This window comes from Onychostoma macrolepis, chromosome 11, assembly GCF_012432095.1.
Source record: "Onychostoma macrolepis isolate SWU-2019 chromosome 11, ASM1243209v1, whole genome shotgun sequence".
NCBI lineage: Eukaryota > Metazoa > Chordata > Actinopteri > Cypriniformes > Cyprinidae > Onychostoma > Onychostoma macrolepis.
Genome location: NC_081165.1, coordinates 24098684 through 24117343, shown reverse-complemented (window position 1 = coordinate 24117343; position 18660 = coordinate 24098684). Strand labels below are relative to the sequence as shown.

At 37.4% G+C, this 18660-nt stretch overlaps 3 protein-coding genes across 4 annotated transcripts; all 3 read left to right on the top strand.

Annotated features, from left to right (window-relative positions):
* Nucleotides 1-406: 406 nt before the first annotated feature.
* misp (mitotic spindle positioning) lies at nucleotides 407-6900 on the top strand. Of its 2 annotated transcripts, none has more exons than XM_058791534.1 (5): nucleotides 407-491; nucleotides 2260-4627; nucleotides 5232-5473; nucleotides 5740-5778; nucleotides 5870-6900. In XM_058791534.1, the coding sequence occupies exons 2-5, from the start codon at nucleotides 2278-2280 to the stop codon at nucleotides 5954-5956; spliced, it is 2718 nt and encodes a 905-aa protein (XP_058647517.1). In that variant the 5' UTR covers nucleotides 407-491; nucleotides 2260-2277; the 3' UTR covers nucleotides 5957-6900. The 2 variants fall into 2 exon arrangements, with proteins under 2 accessions (XP_058647517.1, XP_058647516.1); XM_058791533.1 differs by lacking the exon at nucleotides 407-491 and adding an exon at nucleotides 1203-1376.
* A 2313-nt stretch (nucleotides 6901-9213) lies between these two features.
* si:ch211-262i1.4 (thymic stromal cotransporter homolog) lies at nucleotides 9214-13094 on the top strand. Its single transcript, XM_058791197.1, has 4 exons — nucleotides 9214-10165; nucleotides 11412-11495; nucleotides 11616-11772; nucleotides 11869-13094. Exons 1-4 carry the CDS (start codon nucleotides 9214-9216, stop codon nucleotides 11906-11908), a joined length of 1233 nt encoding a protein of 410 aa, XP_058647180.1. The 3' UTR covers nucleotides 11909-13094.
* A 1042-nt stretch (nucleotides 13095-14136) lies between these two features.
* si:ch211-262i1.5 (uncharacterized) lies at nucleotides 14137-17560 on the top strand. The gene is made up of 3 exons (XM_058791196.1): nucleotides 14137-14849; nucleotides 15629-15755; nucleotides 15924-17560. Exons 1-3 carry the CDS (start codon nucleotides 14275-14277, stop codon nucleotides 16662-16664), a joined length of 1443 nt encoding a protein of 480 aa, XP_058647179.1. The 5' UTR covers nucleotides 14137-14274; the 3' UTR covers nucleotides 16665-17560.
* The last annotated feature ends 1100 nt before the right edge of the window (nucleotides 17561-18660 follow it).

Below are 18660 nucleotides of genomic sequence, written 5' to 3'. Positions count from 1 at the left end.
CAGTTACTAGTGATGAGCTTAGAAAAAGACATTTACTTGATCATAAACTCTGGAATGTAATATATGAGTGTCATGCTCTGTATTTTCACTCATCCCAAGGGAGTTTTCCTCAGTTCATTGCAGAGCTCAAATGACAGCTTCAGCTTTAATTTTAATTGCACTGTTGTCGTCATCCTCACTACAGTCCATACAGGTAAATATAGTTAACAAGAATGTTTATTCAGGCCCATTTAACATCTCTAATGTTAATTCTGCATACAGATGGTTCCTTAACAAGCTTTTATATGAATATACTGTACCAGGTGTCCATTCTTCCTCAATACCCCTTCCACAATCTATCAGTCTTCTGCACTCCTTCAGTCTGGGTGTGGGGTGTGTCTGCATGCATATGTGATATTAGCTGAACTTTGTCAAGTCAGTGCAGTAAAGACAGAAGTGTCTTCTGATGCATGTGACACTACAGGCTCTCACACCGCTACTGATGTCTGAAGGTGAGTGTTGCTCACTTTTCTTTGGCTGAGAATAAATAGGTCAGCTTGTTATTTTAGAATAAATAGTTCATATTATTTGCTCATTTGAAATGTGTGAGATCATTTGTATGCATGTACTGTACATGTAACGTAATTATCAATTAAAAGAGTAAAACGTTGAAACTTAATGTTCAGTTTTTCTAAAGGAGTCATGTCTTTTCTGGAATTCTTAAATGCATTTTCTGGCAGAAATGTTTCCTCTTTCAGCCATTTTATTGTCACTGCAGGCTAAAGGTTGATCAGGTCGAATAAGGTTATGTATCTTACTATAATTTTTTATGAAGCACTTCAATCTGTCTGGAAGAAAGTGAAAGCGTGAGATTTTACAAACTTGTTTTTTTTTTTGTACAGTCCACATTACACTGAACATCCATCAAAACATAGCTGTTCTGTTATCAGTAGTTGTTTCAAAATGATGAAAAATGCATTTGAATCTGGATATGAATCTGTTATTCAGTGGGCATATATTTAAAATGTTTTTATTGGGTAAAGACTCGCTGTAGCACGGTTCCCTTAATCATTGTTTTGGCCATCATACTTCTGTAAAGCTATATTTTCTACACTTTTGGGACACCCCTCAAACAGTCTGAGCCAATCAGCAAAGGCAGAGCAGTGGTTTCCAGGAAACTGGCCTGCTGTCATTTTATCAGCGGTTCACAGTTCACAATGTCACACACGGACACCAGTGAGAGCGAGCAAAACTCCCTTACAACTGCGTAAGCTTGTTCAAAGTGGGACACTCTTATCTATTGTTTTGATGCAGTACGCAGACCAGAGAATTTTTTCCCCACAATGATAAATTATTCTTAAACAACAGATTAGTACATATTTCTTCAATAACGTGAGGTGAGTGCCAGTTTTTTTTTTTTTTTTAATCTAAATAACCACCATCTGAAGACATTTAAATACTTCAAAGTTTTGCATCATAACAGTTATTCAACAGAAATGACATAACATTTTTTTTCTAAAATATAAGCATAAACATATATTATTCTCTCGCTCTTATGTTTATTAAAAATGTAAAGCTTTAAAAATCATATAGTATTTAAAAATATCTTTTAAATAACCCTATCGAGTACAATTGTATGCAATGTAATATGTAAATTATTACAACTGAGATAAGTGTTTTAGTGCTAAGCCTAAGATTGGGTTCATGTATACTATCGATAAAAAGCCAAACAGAAACATGATTTTCAGCTGAATAGTAGGCTAAACTTATGAAATTATGATGATCTCCCACGATTTTACTATAGTGAGAAAATGTTTTTATGTTCATTCTTGACAATTTATCAAGGGAATGCATTCTATTACAATTATGTCAGTCACAGATTTTTAAAATTAATAAACTTTAATTAAAGTTGCAACTGAACAAAATACCAATTAAAATACGCTTACTCATTTACAAGAAATATGGTACATTTTTACAAAGGACAGTTTTAAAAGTCAGGAGTGAAAGTACCATCTTTTTCCAGTGTTATATTTTTAACACTGTTTTTTTGTTTTTTTATGTAATGTAAAATGTTTGATAAATGTTCTAAATGTACATTTTACACGTTCTTCTCTCTTATTAGACACAACCTGTTAAACCTTGCACCTTGTAAACCATGTATGTTACATATCTGGAAATACGTTTACTTACTCTCTACACACAGTGTGTTAATCATCTGATAGTCTCTGCATGGTCCAGAAGTAAATCTGTTGTCTTTCTTTTTTTGTTGTTGTTACCTAGAGACAGGCATCAACTGTGATGGTCAACCCATATGATGCATGCACTCACTCCTCAGCAGAGGAGCAGGCTGTGAGCCATTCCCATTCTTCTCTGAGACCTCCACTTTCCAGAGCTCCCCAGAACCATCCACCACCCAGAGTTCCTATGACCAGCAACCCAAAGCGCTGGGTGATGAAGCCCTTCTCCCCTAAGCTAGAGCAGTCAGATTTGCGCTCCATATTGAGCCCTACAGGCCAACCACAGTCGCTTGAGAACACGTGGAGCAGCAGTCAGGACGGTAACTCTTTCAGGTTCAGCTTGGAAAGCATAACAGTAACAGACATGCAGCCCACTGTGATAGTGTCCTCTGGGTATGGCAATAGTCCTCCAGATGTGGTGGTCCAGGCTAGGCAAGTGGCTGTGTCTGAGGATGGAAGTGACAGTGAAGACTTTAGGCCCAGTACAACAAGCAACCCCAGCAGCCCTGGAACCGCCAGCAGTACAGACTCACATGTTGGATTCTATTCCTTTGTAGATGACCCAGCAAGTCCAGAAGCAGAGATGAATGAGGTCTATATGGTTTCTCCACAAAGGCAGGCCAAACTGAATACCCTGAAGGAGAAGAGCACCTTTAAGCTACAGACGTACACAGAGGAAAAGATACCTGGAAGGCTTTTTGAAGGAACTAATGGAGATGACCCTTACAGAATCGAGGATGCCTCCACAGTGAACGAAGATGAGGAAAATCCAGACCGAATGGAGATCATCCGTAATCAGGCACCCAAGAAAAGCCCTGCCCTTAAAGAGCAGTGGAGTGCCTTAGAAAATCTGGACCTCAGTAACACGCCACAAAGGCTCCTGCATGGGTTTAGTCTAAGCTACAAACCAGTGAGCGAGAAGACTGAAGAAGCCATGGTTGAGCCTAGCATCATAGACAATGAGCAAATTGACTTCAATGCAGCACGGAAGCAGTTTCTAATGATGGAACAATCAAAACAGAACCCCTTCCTACAGAGTCCCGAGCGGTTCCCTTATTCCCCCAAACTGCGAGGAAGAACTCTATCCTCAATGGCCAGCATCTTCACTCTAAGACAAGTAAGCAAAGAGAACAGCCTAGAGGGGAATGAGATCCCACTAGCAACACAAGAAGAAATAGTAGTAAAGACTGAAACTGTGACTGAGGATTCAAAAAATGGAGGTGCCTTAAATGATGTTGACTCTGGTCTAGGTGACCGAAGTGGAGGATATGCCAGCGATGGTAGCATTACGAATGATCCTTCTATTTCAGAGATGGAAAGCAGCTTGACGATGTCAAGCGCACAGGAGACTCCCATTCAAAGGGAAATCAGAATTTCCCAACAACGGGAAGAGAATCTACGTCGATCAAGGGGTATCTTGCACAAAGACAACTCAGAGATGGTGGAGATCAGGATAAAGCCAATTCTGTCCCTGTCATCTCCACAGATGAAATCTGCAAAACCCAAAGAACCCAACAGAGTGAGTTTCCTTATTCAGAGAGAACGTGAGCTTGAGAAACAGCGACAGATCACAAAAAGTGTTTCAAGCTATGATACCCAAGAGAACCAAGTACAAGACAATAAGAAGTCATTTGAGTCACAATCGGATGAAATTCCAGTCACATCGTTGGGGGCAAGTCTAAGAGAAAGTCCCACAACTGATTTAGAGCAAAGCACAGTCTCTGCAGATGACATGCGGAATACAGAGAAACCTGCACTAGTAGAGGAAGGTGACCTTTTGGACTCAAAGGAAGTTCTTTCACCTTGCTGTCCTCATCGACATCCTGATGAATCTATCCTTCAGAGAAACTCTGACAGCAGCACTTTTGGAAACCAAGTCCAAGAAAGTGCACATCCTGAGGAGCATTCCAAAGTAAGCATTCATAAAGAAAATGGTGTAGAGTGCCAAACCAATACCCTCAGAACAAAGAAAGAGCCATCCTGGATTGTGGAAAATGACAACAGCATGTCAGGAAGGAACAGATTTTACTCTCGAAATTCTCCGTCCCTGCTGGAACCCGCAAAAACTGGTCGGTACACTCCTACCTGGAAATCTCACCTTGAGTACACCGACTGGAGCCCCAAAATGCAGAATGCCCCAAACAGCATCCGTCAAGAAATCGAAAAAGACCTCAAACGAGAACAAGAGCTCCAAGAGCTGAGAGAGTCCGGTAGTCAGTCTTTCTCAGTACCCAACCCAGCATCCGTGAATCCAGTGCTAAGTTCCTCTGAACCCAGGTCTCTTCTAACCAGCGAGGAAACTCTATTTTTACCACAAATGGTAGAAGTGGATTCGGTATTTCCAGAAAAGACAACTAATTACAGTAATCCTTATTCTGGGAGTCTGGACACTTCTCGGTTATCCATGACAGGTATAACTCCTCAGTCTCACTGCACTCAAACATGCTAAACAAAACAAATGGGTGGGTGGGGGGGATACCGCCTGTTGCTGGGAAACTGTCTTATTATTTTGTGCAATGTTTGTGGCATGTGCATTTCATAACTTTTTGGTTTATATAGTAGCTAACTGATTAAAGCGTTTAATGTTTATGGATGTCAGCAGCACCAAGGAATGAGAAAGAATTGCCAACGTAGTTTCTGAACTTTGGACATACCATGACATTCTGCTTCACTGAAGAATGATTAATCATTTACTTTATGAATGTAAATGCACATTTGAAGTTAAAGATTGCTTTTCAGACAAACTAATGCATACATGCTATGTCTTGTTTTCCAATATAATTTGTGCTGGCCAAGATCACAGATCACTTATCAGTTCAGAATCTGTATCCATAATGGAATTAAGACTACATTTCAACAGACATATAGTATGTTAAGAAGTGTTTGTTTCAGAAATGCTCTTAGATTTTTAAACACAGTAATTTATTTAAAACGTATGGGGAATCGAATGACTCGTGCAAGTAGGTGAATGAACAGTAAACATACTCTCTTGTTTTTCTTTGTTTATCTCTCCAGATAAAAGTTCACAGTTGTCCTCACCACGCCCCACTTTCAGACTTCCCTCTGTGTCAATTATGACACCCCAGCCATGGGGCAGCCCGAAACCCATGTCTCCAACTGTTTCCCGGACAACCCCCATCAAGCCCTTGAGCACGCTTGCTGACCTGTCATCACCTTCTTCCCAGAAAGGTCTGACTGAGACACTGCTAAAGGACTTTGAGGACAGACGGGTCAAACTGAAGCTGGAAGAAAATGCAGTAAGTGAAGTTTCTTTCAGGAAATCACAAACCTCTCAAGTAAACAGCCCTAAAAAAAAGATGAAAACTGTGTGATCACCTTCAACTTCATGTCATTGCAAATCCATGGAAGAAAGAAAGTCATACATGTTTGAAATGACATGCACGAGTAAAGAATCAAATTTTTAGGTTGACTATCCACTGAAGAGATTAATGTCGCAATGCAATGCAATGTAGAGCTGTATAGACCGATTTTTTTTTCACTTTATAACTTTTTCTTTCCTCAGTATGCTGGGATCCAACCTACTGATGCCATAAACAATGAGGTGAGATGAGGTTTTCGATGCGTAGTGCCCTCTGCTGGATTTTGGAACAGATCCAGTTTGATCATGTTGTGTAACTCTGGTTTCTTGGCAGGTTGTAGAGGCCACCCGTGTAATAAGGCATAAAAACCAACGAGCCCTGCAGTGGGAGGCAGGCATGTACGCTAACCAGGAGAGCTAATGAATCAGCACCGACACAACAGGACACACCAGAAATCATCTTCAGATGAGAAGGACTGGTTTTAATTCCACATTGCACTTACCAAGCACACTACTCGTGTCACCTCACCATATAAAGTCAATGAACATGAAACATGGACATTGCTTCCATCTCACTCAGTTTAGCTGGCTGTTCTGAATTGACTGGTGTGGTGGAAATAGGTGTAGGTGTGGAGAGCATCTTACCTGCTTGGGATGATTTGAAAGCTCTAGCGAACTGGATCGTGAAAACTTTCTTTATCTATTTCTCCGCCCAGCATACTAACATTTAACTAGCATCCTTAATACGTATCAAATCTGTCATCTGAAAATAAAACACCAAACTGTGTTCCAGATCATTAATGTCACTAACCTTCAAATCCTCAGCACTTAAATGGATAGACCAGCTTGCTTTTTACACAAGGAATAAAACCAAATAAGCAAAGTAGAATCACAGAGCCGGGTTCCTACGCAGAGAGGAGGGACCATAAGATCTGGACCTGGACATAAACTCATTAATACACAAGCCTGTTGATCTAACAAAGTGGTCTTTGTTTTGAAATAATGTTGAATCTTGCTTTCCACTGAAAAAAATATAAAATATCAATAGAAGATTTTATTTTGTATTGAATATTGATAAAATATCAATAGGAGATTCTTTTTGTATTGAATATTCATAATGTTGCACTGGAGATTTTTGCTGTATTGTAAATGCAATATGATAATTGTTTTTTATGTACAATCTACATTACAGATTAGACATTGTAAATTATGTCTTCATGACTCAGAGTTTTGTTTCAATAATAGTCTGGTATGTCAAAATTTAATTTAAACTTAATATCAAAAGATAACATTGATGTATTCTGTGTTGTTAACACATAATGATAATATATGCAATATTTATAATAAAAGGCTTGATTTTTAGTAGACATGTTTAATGTAAGTATATATTACAATTTTTCAATAGAACATTTTAAGGTTTAGCCTTGAACAGCGATTCCTTACCACTGGTACTGCAGAAAGAAATTCAAACATAATGTAAAAGAGGAAAACAAGAGATAGTTTTATCAATTTTCTTGTTGAGTCAATTTTACAAAAGCAGCATTTCTTCTTCTTCTTTTTATTATTATATATATATTTTTTATGAATTATATTAAATAATACTGATGACTTTATTAGTGCTAAAAGCATGAGTGAAACTGAACACATTTCTGGTTTGGTGTTCATGAAGGTGTACTTGAGTCTTATAAAACAAATAGTTTGGGAAACGCTAGTCTAGTACCTGTGTGGCGTGGGGTGGGGAGGTAAAAAACTTTTTCATCAGCAGCAAAAACTATGTGCAATATCAGTCTCGTCCTGTTTTCTAACTACATGTATGTTAAAGTTCCAGCAATATTCTAATGTCACTAATTAAGAACCGTCATAAAAATCTTTTATTCACGTGGTTTCCCTTTAATGAATACCCTTTATTTTCTTTTTTTCTTTTTTTGAATACTAGCATGTATCACCAATGGCCACGGCACCGCAGCACCATCTAGAGGATAAACTGCATTAATACATGATTTAAAAAAATTTTTTTTATATGAAATTGTATAAAAATTAGGCAGGAGCTCTGTCAAACACGTTCTATTCCATCACCTGCTCACTAGCGCAGCAATACATGATTTTATGAATGCATGCAATGTAGTTTGCTTAATTGTTTGTTTCTTTCATGCCAGGGTCATTAAAAACGTCTACACAACGACAGTGCAGATTAAATAAAGCCAGGGATGCTAGACAAGAATCAAAATCCTCCTCTGAACCCTTTTGTATTAGTACCACACTTTGTTTTATGCTCTCAGAGGTGAAATTAAGGGAAACTCATGGTAGATGCATTTACAAGCAGCAACAAGTTACCTTTTAAAATCACTTTCACTTCAATCACACAGCTTCCATTCTGCATTAAACTGCAAATCAGTGCCAAGCGGGGCTTTCCACTTTCACCTTAATTAAAATCCATTTCCAGTGGATAAAACCTTTTGAGTAAGTGGAGCGCATTTTTCCTGTATTTATAAATGAATATTCATATTAGCCTACAGTAATATTTAAATGCATTAGTGTATGGATGTGTTATTGTTTGTATAATAAGTAAGACAACATTTTATTCGCTATTATAATTTGGATCTGACATTGATCAGTCTTTGGACCATGTGATTTGTTTATTTGCATGCAACATTACTTTCAATGAGTTGGAGTGACTGGGGCTAGTTGTCACACATTTCACTCTAATGAATATTTTGCACGGTGGGTTTATTTTTGTAAGTTTCTGTATAGACATATACCTTAAAGTCTTGGCTACAAAAAGCAATTGGACATTTTCATCGCCCGAGCAAAAAAGTAGTTTGTTCAGTACACACTGGCCCACTACAGTGGGGCAAGTTGTCACAGTAGGAACCTGTTATTTTTTCATGTTTTTCGAAAGAAGTCTCTTATACTCACCAAGGCTATATTTATTTGATCAAATATACAGTAAAACACAGTAATATTGTGAACCATTATTACAATTTAACATTACTGTTTTTTTATATTAATATTATTTTAAATGTAATTTATTGCTGTGATGCAAAGCTGAATTTTCAACATCATTTCTCCAGTCTTCAGTGTCACATGATCCTTCAGAAATCATTCTAATATGCTGATTTGCTGCTCAAGAAACATTTCTTATTATTATCAGTTATTAAAACGTTTCAGAGTAGGTATGATTTAAAAAAGAATCAACAAGGACACATTCAAATGATCAAAAGTGATGGTAAAGACATTTATAATGTTGCAAAAGATTTCTATTTCAAATAAAGGCTGTTATTTTGAGATTTTTATTCATCAAAGAATCCTGAAAAAATGTATCATGGATTTCATAAAAATATTAAGCAGCAAAAACTGTTTTCATCGTTGATAATAATAATAACCATTATAAACAATTGGAAATAAACTGTAGTAATGGCTGCTGAAAATTCAGCTTTGCGACACAGGAATAAACTTTATTTTAAAATCTATTCTAGTAGAAAACAGTTCTTTTAAATTGAAATTATATTTCACAATATTATAGTTTTTACAGTATTTTTGATCAAAGAAATGCAGTCTTGGTGTGCATGAGAGACTTCTTAATTATTCCAAATTCACACACATACAGTATCAATACTGCTTATTGTTTTGTCTTAAAGGTTAAAAATGACAGCTTCAAGCTCCCAGTCTGCCAATCAAATGAGGGCCATTCTGACTTTAGTGGAGCCAGTGGTTGTCATCAATAGACTGGGGACGTCCTTCTTTGAGATGGCCCTCACACAGACCGTGTACAATCAGTCGCTGAAGGCAACAGCAGGAGACAGCGATCGGGCGCAGGCATTATCCTCACGCTTTCTTCTTGTTCAGAGTGTGCTGTCCTCTGTGGCGGCCATGTTGTCCATTATACCACTGAGCCGCATGGCAGACCGTCATGGACCTAAAGTCTTCCTGGTGGCCTCTCAAATGGGTTCGGTTTTGGGCATGTTCATGCTTGTCATCTTCATGTACTGTGAAGTTCCTCTGGAGTTTCTGTACTTGGGTTCTTTGCTGCATGGTTTGAGCGGAGGCGGGCCGATGTTTTGGGCCGGGGTGGCGGCTCTGGCGTCTCTGAGCTCGGCGCAGGGCAAACGCACTCTTAAACTCAACATCGTTGACTTCTGTTTTGGGGTCGCAGGGGTCGTGGGAGGTCTCCTGTCTGGATATCTGTACCAGATGGGACCATCAATTCTCCTCCTGACAGCAATTCTAGTCAGCGTTGTGGCATTACTGTACTCTGTGTTTGCCCTCACTGACTCGAGAAGTTCGCTCTCTGAGAGTGAGCCGTTGCTGGCTGAATCCGAAAATGGGAAAACGATGGATCGAGTCTCTGTAGGCATGCTGATGACAGCAATGGTGTTGTTCATGCTAGGCATGGTTGGGGCAGAAAATGTGCTTCAGCTGTATGTGCTGAAGCCCCCCCTGAGCTGGGACTCGGTTTGGGCCGGATATGGCAGGGCCGCCACCAGCGCCATGTACCTGAGTAGCTTCATAGGGGTCCTGGGTCTGTTCAAAGTGTTGGGAGACACAGCCCTCACTCTACTGGGTATTGTGTCCAACTGTACTGGGATGGCAATCATGGCATTCGCTGTAGAAAGCTGGGTCTACTTCCTGGGTGAGTTTGTTTTAAGGTAATTAAAGGTGATTTATCGTGGAATGATGCACATATAGTCCCCACCTGCAGATATCACCGAAATAGTTCTCCAGTAATAGCCATAGATCAGTGGTTCTCAACCAGTGACTATTATTATCAGGGTTGCCAGGTCTACGTTGCCAAATTGGCACTCAAAAATAGCCCAGTCACGTTCTATCAAAATAACTCCAAAATCGCATTCCAGTCAGGGTCAAAAACTCCTTGCACGGATTTTGTTTCAAGCCACGGACTAAAAAAAAGAACCCGCTGCAACAGAGTTAAAGTAGCCCAATTCAGCGGGAAAACCGCAGACTTGGCAACACTGATTATTATTGCACTTTCACAAGAGCACAAATCAACTCGCATGATTTGTTTGCAGATTTAATTGCTGCAAACAGCGCAAACAACTGTGTGAAAGAAAACACTTTTATTTGAGAAAAATATCTCAGAGATCACTCAACTCCAACTTGCATGTTTGACGGTGTTTTCGCCTCATCAGTGTAAAAACAGTGGGTGCGCAGGGTTGCCAGGTTATATAAAACGTTTTCACTATTAAATTGACTCCATAGTTGAGTTTCCATAATTGATTTAGCTTTTTTCCCGTTTATCAATGTGAAGCTGCTTTGACACAATCTGTATTGTATAAAGCACCAATAGAAGCCAGGGCTCATTAGGGGGCCTCAAAATTATGTAAAATTATTTAAAACAAGAAAAACAAGCATTAAAATAAGCAAAACAGCTAAAAATAATGACATTTCTTATTTTATTTCACCCCCTCAACAAATGTTTTTTTCTTTGAAAAAAACAAAACAAAACAGTGTTCCCTCTATCCTGGATATGAGGTAACCAAATTTTAAAAATGTGATTTCTAGACCTGGAAATGTCATGTAAATTAAAGTCTCCAGGTGCATTTTTACACTGAACATTTTTAGTTATGACTTGCCCTCAGGCCATACAATGTGTAGACAAGTTTATTCTTTTATGGGAACAGATTTGGAGAAATTTAGCATTAAATAACTTCCTCTGCAGTGAATGGGTGCCGTCAATCCACAAGTATCCACTACTCCGGTCCATCAGTTAACATCTTGTGAAGCTAGAAGTTGTGTGTTTATAGTAAACAAATTTATAATAAAGGCAACTCTAAACCATTACTTCTGGGTAAAATAGAGTTCTCTATCCATAATATTGCTTTCTCCAGTGAAAGGTTGACATGTGTTGTTTTAAACAGCTAGAGGGATCATGATGTTTGCCTGCGTTCCCATGCCAACACTGCGAGCCATGCTGTCCAAGAATCTGCATCCTCAGCAATATGGTAAAGTTACAACTCCATAGAAACAAAAACTTAAAAATGTGCTTCATCTAAGCTTTAGTTGAGGTCATACTGCATGTTATACGATACTTCATGAGAGTCCTCTGTTGTGTTTCTTGGCAGGGCGAGTCTTTGGGCTGCTCCAGCTGGTTCTAGCTGTGACTGATCTCTTGTCCAATGTCTTTTTCACCTCCATTTACCCATTAACTCTCGGCTGGTTCAGTGGCTTCTGCTTCCTCCTCTCCTGTGCTATTAGTTACATCAGTGCTGTCCCGATCATGTATGTAAATCTGTCGTTAAAAGACAACAGCAAAAGTTCTTTTGGTGGTTTCTTCTCAGATCATGCAGGCTAACAGTTGTTCATTTTGTTTCACAGTTATCGAAGTGGCAGAGACTTGAGACTTGGATCCATTTGAGATGTTGAACACTTGAAAATGTATCTGTTTTTATTTTGATTCAGTACTACGGAGCCCCTAATGTGATGAAAATAAAAATAAAAATAGCATAACAATTATATTATTACCTGAGAATATCTGCATTCACTCACAAAACCTTTGCGTTCTCACACAAAAGTATTGCAATACCCAAGAAAATTTGTGTTTGTTCACAAAACTACTGCGTTCTCTCCCAAAAGCATTGCATTCTCTGATAAACTTTGAATTTGCTCACAAAATCTTTCTGTTCTCCCGGAAAAAAAAGTACTGCATTCCCAGAGAAACTCTGTGTTTGCACACAAAACTTTAGCATTCTCTCCACAACGTTTTGCATTACCTAAGAAACTTTGCATTCGCTCACAAGACCTTTCCATATTCTCACAAAAATATTGCATGCCCACAGAAAATTTCAAGTTGTGCTTGCAAAACTTTTGTGTACCCTGAAAACTTGACAAAATTTTTGTTTTTCCCCAAAGTTTCAGATCCTCTTGTAAAAGTTTTGCTCGCTCACAAAAATGTTTGCATTTTCTTAAAAAGAATTAAATTCCCTGTGAATCTTGCAAAAGCACTGAAATACAGTTTTTTCCTCCCGCCTTATGTTATTTCCATAATTCGTTTTTCATTTGCGCACAAAAATTTTGCAAACAAATAGAAAACTTTTGCAACTGAATTTGGAACTTTAGCGAAAGAACAAAAATATTTTGCAAGCAAAAGTACAGTTTCTCAGGGTAATGTAAAAGCATGGACATTTCTTCTCATGACTAATGTCCCTTTAAGGGCTCTGTACATTTCTCTCAGATATTATCACATAACATCATATCTAATGTCTGATTTCCACTAATGCATAATATAAAATTTGATTGCAATAATAAAAAGCGCAATACATAATATAATGTCAAAGAACTGGAGAACTAAAATAAGTATGATGCAAAAGTCTTTCCAGCTTTCTTGCAGGACACATAGTTTGGTAAGATAAGTATTGTTTATGGTGAAAATAGTTTAAGGTCTTAATATAAAATACTATTAGCATTTTAGGACTGGACACATGAAGTGTCTATCATGCAATACGTTTTTCATGTTAGAGAGCAGCATTGCATATGGTTTTCTATTGTTGCAGTAAATAGTCTGTGTTTCTTGTATGTGTTATTCTCAATAAACCTCCTTTAAAAAGATCATGCTATTCTCTAGTGGGCTCGTTTTTGTAGCAGCATGGGCAAGGGGCTCCGCAGTTCACTTTTTAAAGCTTTTCTCCAGTTTGGTTCAGAGTAGAGATAGCCTTCTTTCATTGTTTTCTGAGGATTCGTCAGTATTTAAATATCTTCCACAGATCCAGACAGCAACAGAATATTTAGTAAAACACATGCGTTGATGTTTTTAACCATCAGGATGTTTTATGTGTAATGTCCAACAGCTGCCACATGGTGTCATCTAATCGTCAATGCACGACCTACTATGGCAAGCGAATTAGTGTAAAAACAAAATTGGTTTAACTAATACTTTACAATTGTATTTCAGTGAGTCACAAACATAATTTGTCTAGTCAGAATGATGATTTAAAACATCTGCAATTCTAATTTAATCAAACAATCCAATCAATTCCTAATGGACAAAACAAAGTCCTGTCATACATTTTTCTTTTTCTTTTGAGAAGCCGTTTCTCAGATATTTCACACAACAGGGGGAAAAGAACATCACAATTTCCATTTCATGATGACTTTAAATGAGATTTGATTATAACTAATTCTTATCTAGTCAAAAATCCAATTGGAGAACTGTATTTTGACAAGTAGGCTACTTTCGGATATCTAAAAAAAAAATAATTAAATGTAAAATACATCAAATTGAACACATAGGCCTATTAGAACTATCTTATTAAATTATAGCCTACGTTTCACTTGTAAGAATTAAATTAGAGATACAAAGTACAAATTATAGTTGACTTTAGTTAGCTACAATTTCTAGTCATCAAAACTATATACGAACATATTATTTATAGCTTAGCCTAAATGTATAGGCTATTATGACTAGTCAAGAAGTCAAAATTGCAGAACAGACACTGGAATTTTGACCAGTCAAAACTAAATCAAGACTATTAATGCCAGAGACATTAAATGCTAAAGCGGCTTGCCATATGCCTACTGCCTACGTATTTCCGCTAAATTCTCAGTGTCTACGCGAGCTTCCGGTACTGTATTCACCGATAGGAAACTGTGTTAGTTGTTAACTCTTTCTGACATATTTCGATTAACTATTGCTCACAATCAAATTTATCTATAATTACATTATCGCTATTTTAAATACAATAATATACCATTTAGTACATTATATTAAAATATAACGTTTTAGTAATGAGTTCAAAAACCTTTAAATATCTTCGTCGCGAAGGTGCGTCGTCTCGATATTGCTGTGTCCCGTCCTGTAAAATGTCCTCAAGATTTAATTCTGTGATTAGTTTCCACAGTTTCCCTTTGAACAAAGAAACGCGCAAAAAGTGGCTTCAGAATATCCGGCGTGAGGATTGTAAGGTCAGTCCTAATACAAGAGTCTGCAGTCGACACTTCAGGACTGATGATTTTATTGAGCAGTCGACTCCCACATCGCGCCGCCTGCTGAAGAAGGGTGCCGTGCCCACGCTGTTCACGAGGAACATCTCGAACACTTCAGCACCAAAGCGCACCGGGTTATGGAGGAGGAGACGCGTCCCGTCTCCTTTAAAACAAGATTCTGTGCCCACGGGCTTCCAGCATCAGGAGCATGATTATTGTTCATCTCTCGTCCAGGATCATCTGGAAGTGGATGAGACCGAAGTCCTCCGACAGGAGGTCGAGCGCCTGAAGAGACAGGTTGCAGAGTTGTCTGTCCTTCAGAGGTTTTGTTTGGGGCGATTTGCTGCATCTGACGATGACATACGGTTTTACACCAGGTAAGATCTAAAACATTTTCATACATGTTTCCATAACTTTTTCATACTTTTCATAAAACATGTTAATTTAGGTAGCACTCTGGTGATTGTATTGAATGTGCACTAGAAGTGTAGGCTACTTCAAATCTTAAATGTGTAGCTATTTAAAAAATAAAATAAAACTGTAGCTGCAGATAATATTAAGAAAATAAAATGCCACAAGTGTACTTCGAGCACATTTTCATGACTGTTTCTTAACACGGTTTGTAAGTGCACTTTGTAATCATGACGCCTTTTTTACGCTTTAAATAATTGTTTTATTGATCTTTTTTTCTTCTTCATAGTTTAAGGAAGTAGCTCTAGACTTATTTTGATTTGTTGACTAACACACTTTGATTCCTATGCAATGTTATTTCTTTAAAAAAAAAATGAAGAACAGATTTCGTTTTAAATCTTTTTTTTTTTATAGACCAACTTTAAAAACCTTTTGTAGTAGTAGTAGTAGTAATAATAATAATTTTGTTGTTATTATTATTATTTTAAAATATGGTTTGTTTATTTACATTTTCTGTTTTTCACTCCAGTCTTGCCCTGAATATAGCTGTGGCAACTGGCATGGTGCTAAGTTATATTATAAAATATATATAATAATATATATATAATAATCTTTTTTTTTTTTTTTTTTTTTAAACAAGGGTTATGTTTTAGTACACTGTAAATAAAAAATAAGCTACAACTTGGTGGTTTATCATCACATTTGTTTTTTGTATATTATCTCAAACGTCCCACATTTCATAAAGGTTTGCAACTTACAACCACTTGATGGCGTTCTGGAGACTCATTGAGCCTGCGTCCCACAACATGGTTCGTTTGACCAGAGTCAGGACAGCTACAATGAGCGAAGCTGGAGCATCAGGCAGTACAACTGTAAATAATTCATTTATATGTCATCTAAAATTAATTTATGATGTTGTTACATACATTTTTTGTGGACGGGGGGAGAGTGACAGAAATGTTTATGCTACTAATATTACTGTCTCTACATAAACACACACATTATATGTATTAAAAAAACTTTCACAATTTTGTTAACAGTGTCAGTCCATGCAGCCCATAGATGAGTTTTTCCTCTTCATGGTCCATCTCTCAGTTGGTCTAACAGAGACAGATCTAGCCCACAGATTCAATATCCATCAGTCTGCCGTGAGTCCAATCATTACAAGCTGGGCCAATTTTCTCTACGCCATTCTTGGATCGGTGCGCATCTGGATGTCTGAGGAGGCGGTCAAGGCTCACATGCCAAAGGAGTTTCAGGACTATCCAGACACACATGTTGTGATAGACTGCATAGAGCTGCGTTGCAAAACACCAACCTCTCTCCTGCTTCAAGGTGAAGGGTCCCATTGCACCTACAAGGGTTTAATCGGCATGGCACCACATGGTGCAGTCACTTTTGTGTCATCCGTGTGTGCAGGATCTGTCAGTGACAAGGAGCTTCTGAAGCAGTCTGGGATTGTGTCACTCCTGAAACCTGAAATGGCCATTATGGTCAACAAAGGGTTTTTTATAGACAACTGTGTACTGTGCAAAGTTTACCGACCTTCCTGTCTGCTTAAGAAGGAACAGATGCCGGCTGAGGAAGTGAGGGAAACTCAGTCCATTGCTCGGCTCAGGGTCCACATTGAGCGTCTTGTCGACAGGGTGAAGCAACACAAGCTGTTGGACACAGTCATTCATCTCTGCGACACCAGGACCATCAACCAGCTATACACTGTTGGTTGCCTCCTTATAAACTACCAGAATGGCCCCTTGTTAAAAGCATGGGCAAATGATTAAAGACCAGGCAAAACACTTGCTGCTGGAGGATAGATCAAAGGACTGTAATGTAAATGTGTAGATAAAAATAAATGTGCAAATATAAATAACTTTCATAGTGTTTCTGTAAACACATAAAAGATTTTATGAACCTTTTCTTGTATGCCACTGTTATGTAAACGTAAATATAAAAAACTTTGATACTGTGTTTATATACCTAGTTTTATTTATGTTTTATGAAGTTGTTTATATTTCTACAGAAACACTGGATCAAATAGATAAATGCACCTATGTACCTTTTATACAATGTTTCTGTAAACATGTGTATATATAAATAACTTTGATTAGTGTTTATCTAAAACAAACAAAAACGTTATAGTGTGTTTTCTTACACCACTGTAATGGAAACATGCAAATATAAATAATGTACGGAAACAGTATCCAAGTTATTTATGCAGTTATCTGTATGCAGTAGTGTTATCAAGGTATGTTTACAGAAGCACTGCATCAATAGAAAAATGTAAACGTGCAAAATGTAGAAAACGTGTTTTTATAAACATAAGTTTATAGCACTGTAATGGAAATATGTAAAACTTATGTACGGAAACATGGTATCAAAGTTATTTAAATTTATATTATTACAGTGGTGTTTCTGTTAACATAACTGTTATGCAAATATAAATAGCTTGTGTACAGACACATTATTAGTATTTGTTTAAAATCCTGTACAGGAAAAGCTTTATAAAGTTAGGTATTTATAGAAATGTATATAAATTTGATACTTTTTCTATAAACATGAATAACTTCATAAAGATTTTCTTGTACACCACTGTAATGTTAACGTACACATAACTTTTATACAGGTTTTTTTCTGTGACAAATATCTGTATTTTATGGAAATAATAATTAAAAAAGAACTTTGCAGTGTTAAACTACTTTTTACATGCTTTTTTTTTTTTACATTACAAGAAATAGTCAGCCAAAGGAAAAAAATTTTTTTTTTTTAAAAACCATCCAGTCTAATCCTAATAAATGACAGACACATGTACCCTACTGTACTAACATGTACATGTACTCTACTTTCATAAACAAATATTTCCAATTCATTATTTTTACAAAACATAATATATTGAAAACCAATTGTATTCTTTTACTCTGAAAGCTTCTCAGTCAAGGCTTAACTTATTGGTCGGGCTCAAATCTACCCTATTATTTACCTGACCAGGTCATGTGATGCCTTCAGTTGGCTACCTTGGAGACAATGAGTCTCAGTTTCTGTTGTGGCCCCCCATCTATTATTTAGATTTAAGCAGGTGCTGCACAGGGGAAAAGTAATTTCCTGAGTGTGACGAACAGGTAATTATTGATGATGATGATGATACCTGATTCCAAAGATCTCCATGTCCCATAGTCCTTCTGGAGAAGACATTGAAAACTTTTACACTGAAACAGTTTCCATTGAAACTGTCATTTTAGTTCATGTCACATATGCCATATCACCTTGATTTCTATAAAAGAAACCTTTTTTCATAGTATCCATTTTCTTGGATACAAGATGGTTTCACCAAACCAAAACTATTTTGTCTATGAACAGAGTGAAATGACAGTAAAAACTCTCCTCAGCCAGGTGGTCACAAGAGACTCCGTCTCACTCGAGAGACATCAAGGGGATCATGGGGCCTTTGATGCCAGAGGCACTTAAATCTAACTGACAGCAATCCAACTACATAAGGGTCTGATCAGGAGACTGTGTCTACAATGTGTAACAACAAAAAGGGCCATAGGTTTTTTTATTTTTATTTATTTATTTGTATTTGTCTTGTCTGGTCTGAAATGCACTAGATGAAGTTGTCCTTCATCATTGGTCCACTTTGGCCAGTATCAGTGATGCTGAAACCTTCATGCATTTTATTTACATAAACACTATTATTATTGTATGTTGTGGAAACAGCAATCAAGTCCCTAGTCAGACATAATGGATCTCTGCTACCACTGCAACCTGAAATATTCATGGAGC

Excerpts from the sequence above, each read along its gene's own strand:
- misp (XM_058791534.1), top strand. The coding sequence starts at position 2,278 with ATGGTCAACCCATATGATGCATGCACTCACTCCTCAGCAGAGGAGCAG. Across the intron at positions 5,474-5,739 it reads TGAAGCTGGAAGAAAATGCA|TATGCTGGGATCCAACCTAC; the intron begins GTAAGTGAAGTT and ends TTCTTTCCTCAG. Across the intron at positions 5,779-5,869 it reads CTGATGCCATAAACAATGAG|GTTGTAGAGGCCACCCGTGT; the intron begins GTGAGATGAGGT and ends GTTTCTTGGCAG.
- si:ch211-262i1.4 (XM_058791197.1), top strand. The coding sequence starts at position 9,214 with ATGAGGGCCATTCTGACTTTAGTGGAGCCAGTGGTTGTCATCAATAGA. Across the intron at positions 10,166-11,411 it reads AAGCTGGGTCTACTTCCTGG|CTAGAGGGATCATGATGTTT; the intron begins GTGAGTTTGTTT and ends TGTTTTAAACAG. Across the intron at positions 11,496-11,615 it reads TCTGCATCCTCAGCAATATG|GGCGAGTCTTTGGGCTGCTC; the intron begins GTAAAGTTACAA and ends GTTTCTTGGCAG.
- si:ch211-262i1.5 (XM_058791196.1), top strand. The coding sequence starts at position 14,275 with ATGAGTTCAAAAACCTTTAAATATCTTCGTCGCGAAGGTGCGTCGTCT. Across the intron at positions 14,850-15,628 it reads GACATACGGTTTTACACCAG|GTTTGCAACTTACAACCACT; the intron begins GTAAGATCTAAA and ends CATTTCATAAAG. Across the intron at positions 15,756-15,923 it reads GAGCATCAGGCAGTACAACT|TGTCAGTCCATGCAGCCCAT; the intron begins GTAAATAATTCA and ends TTTTGTTAACAG.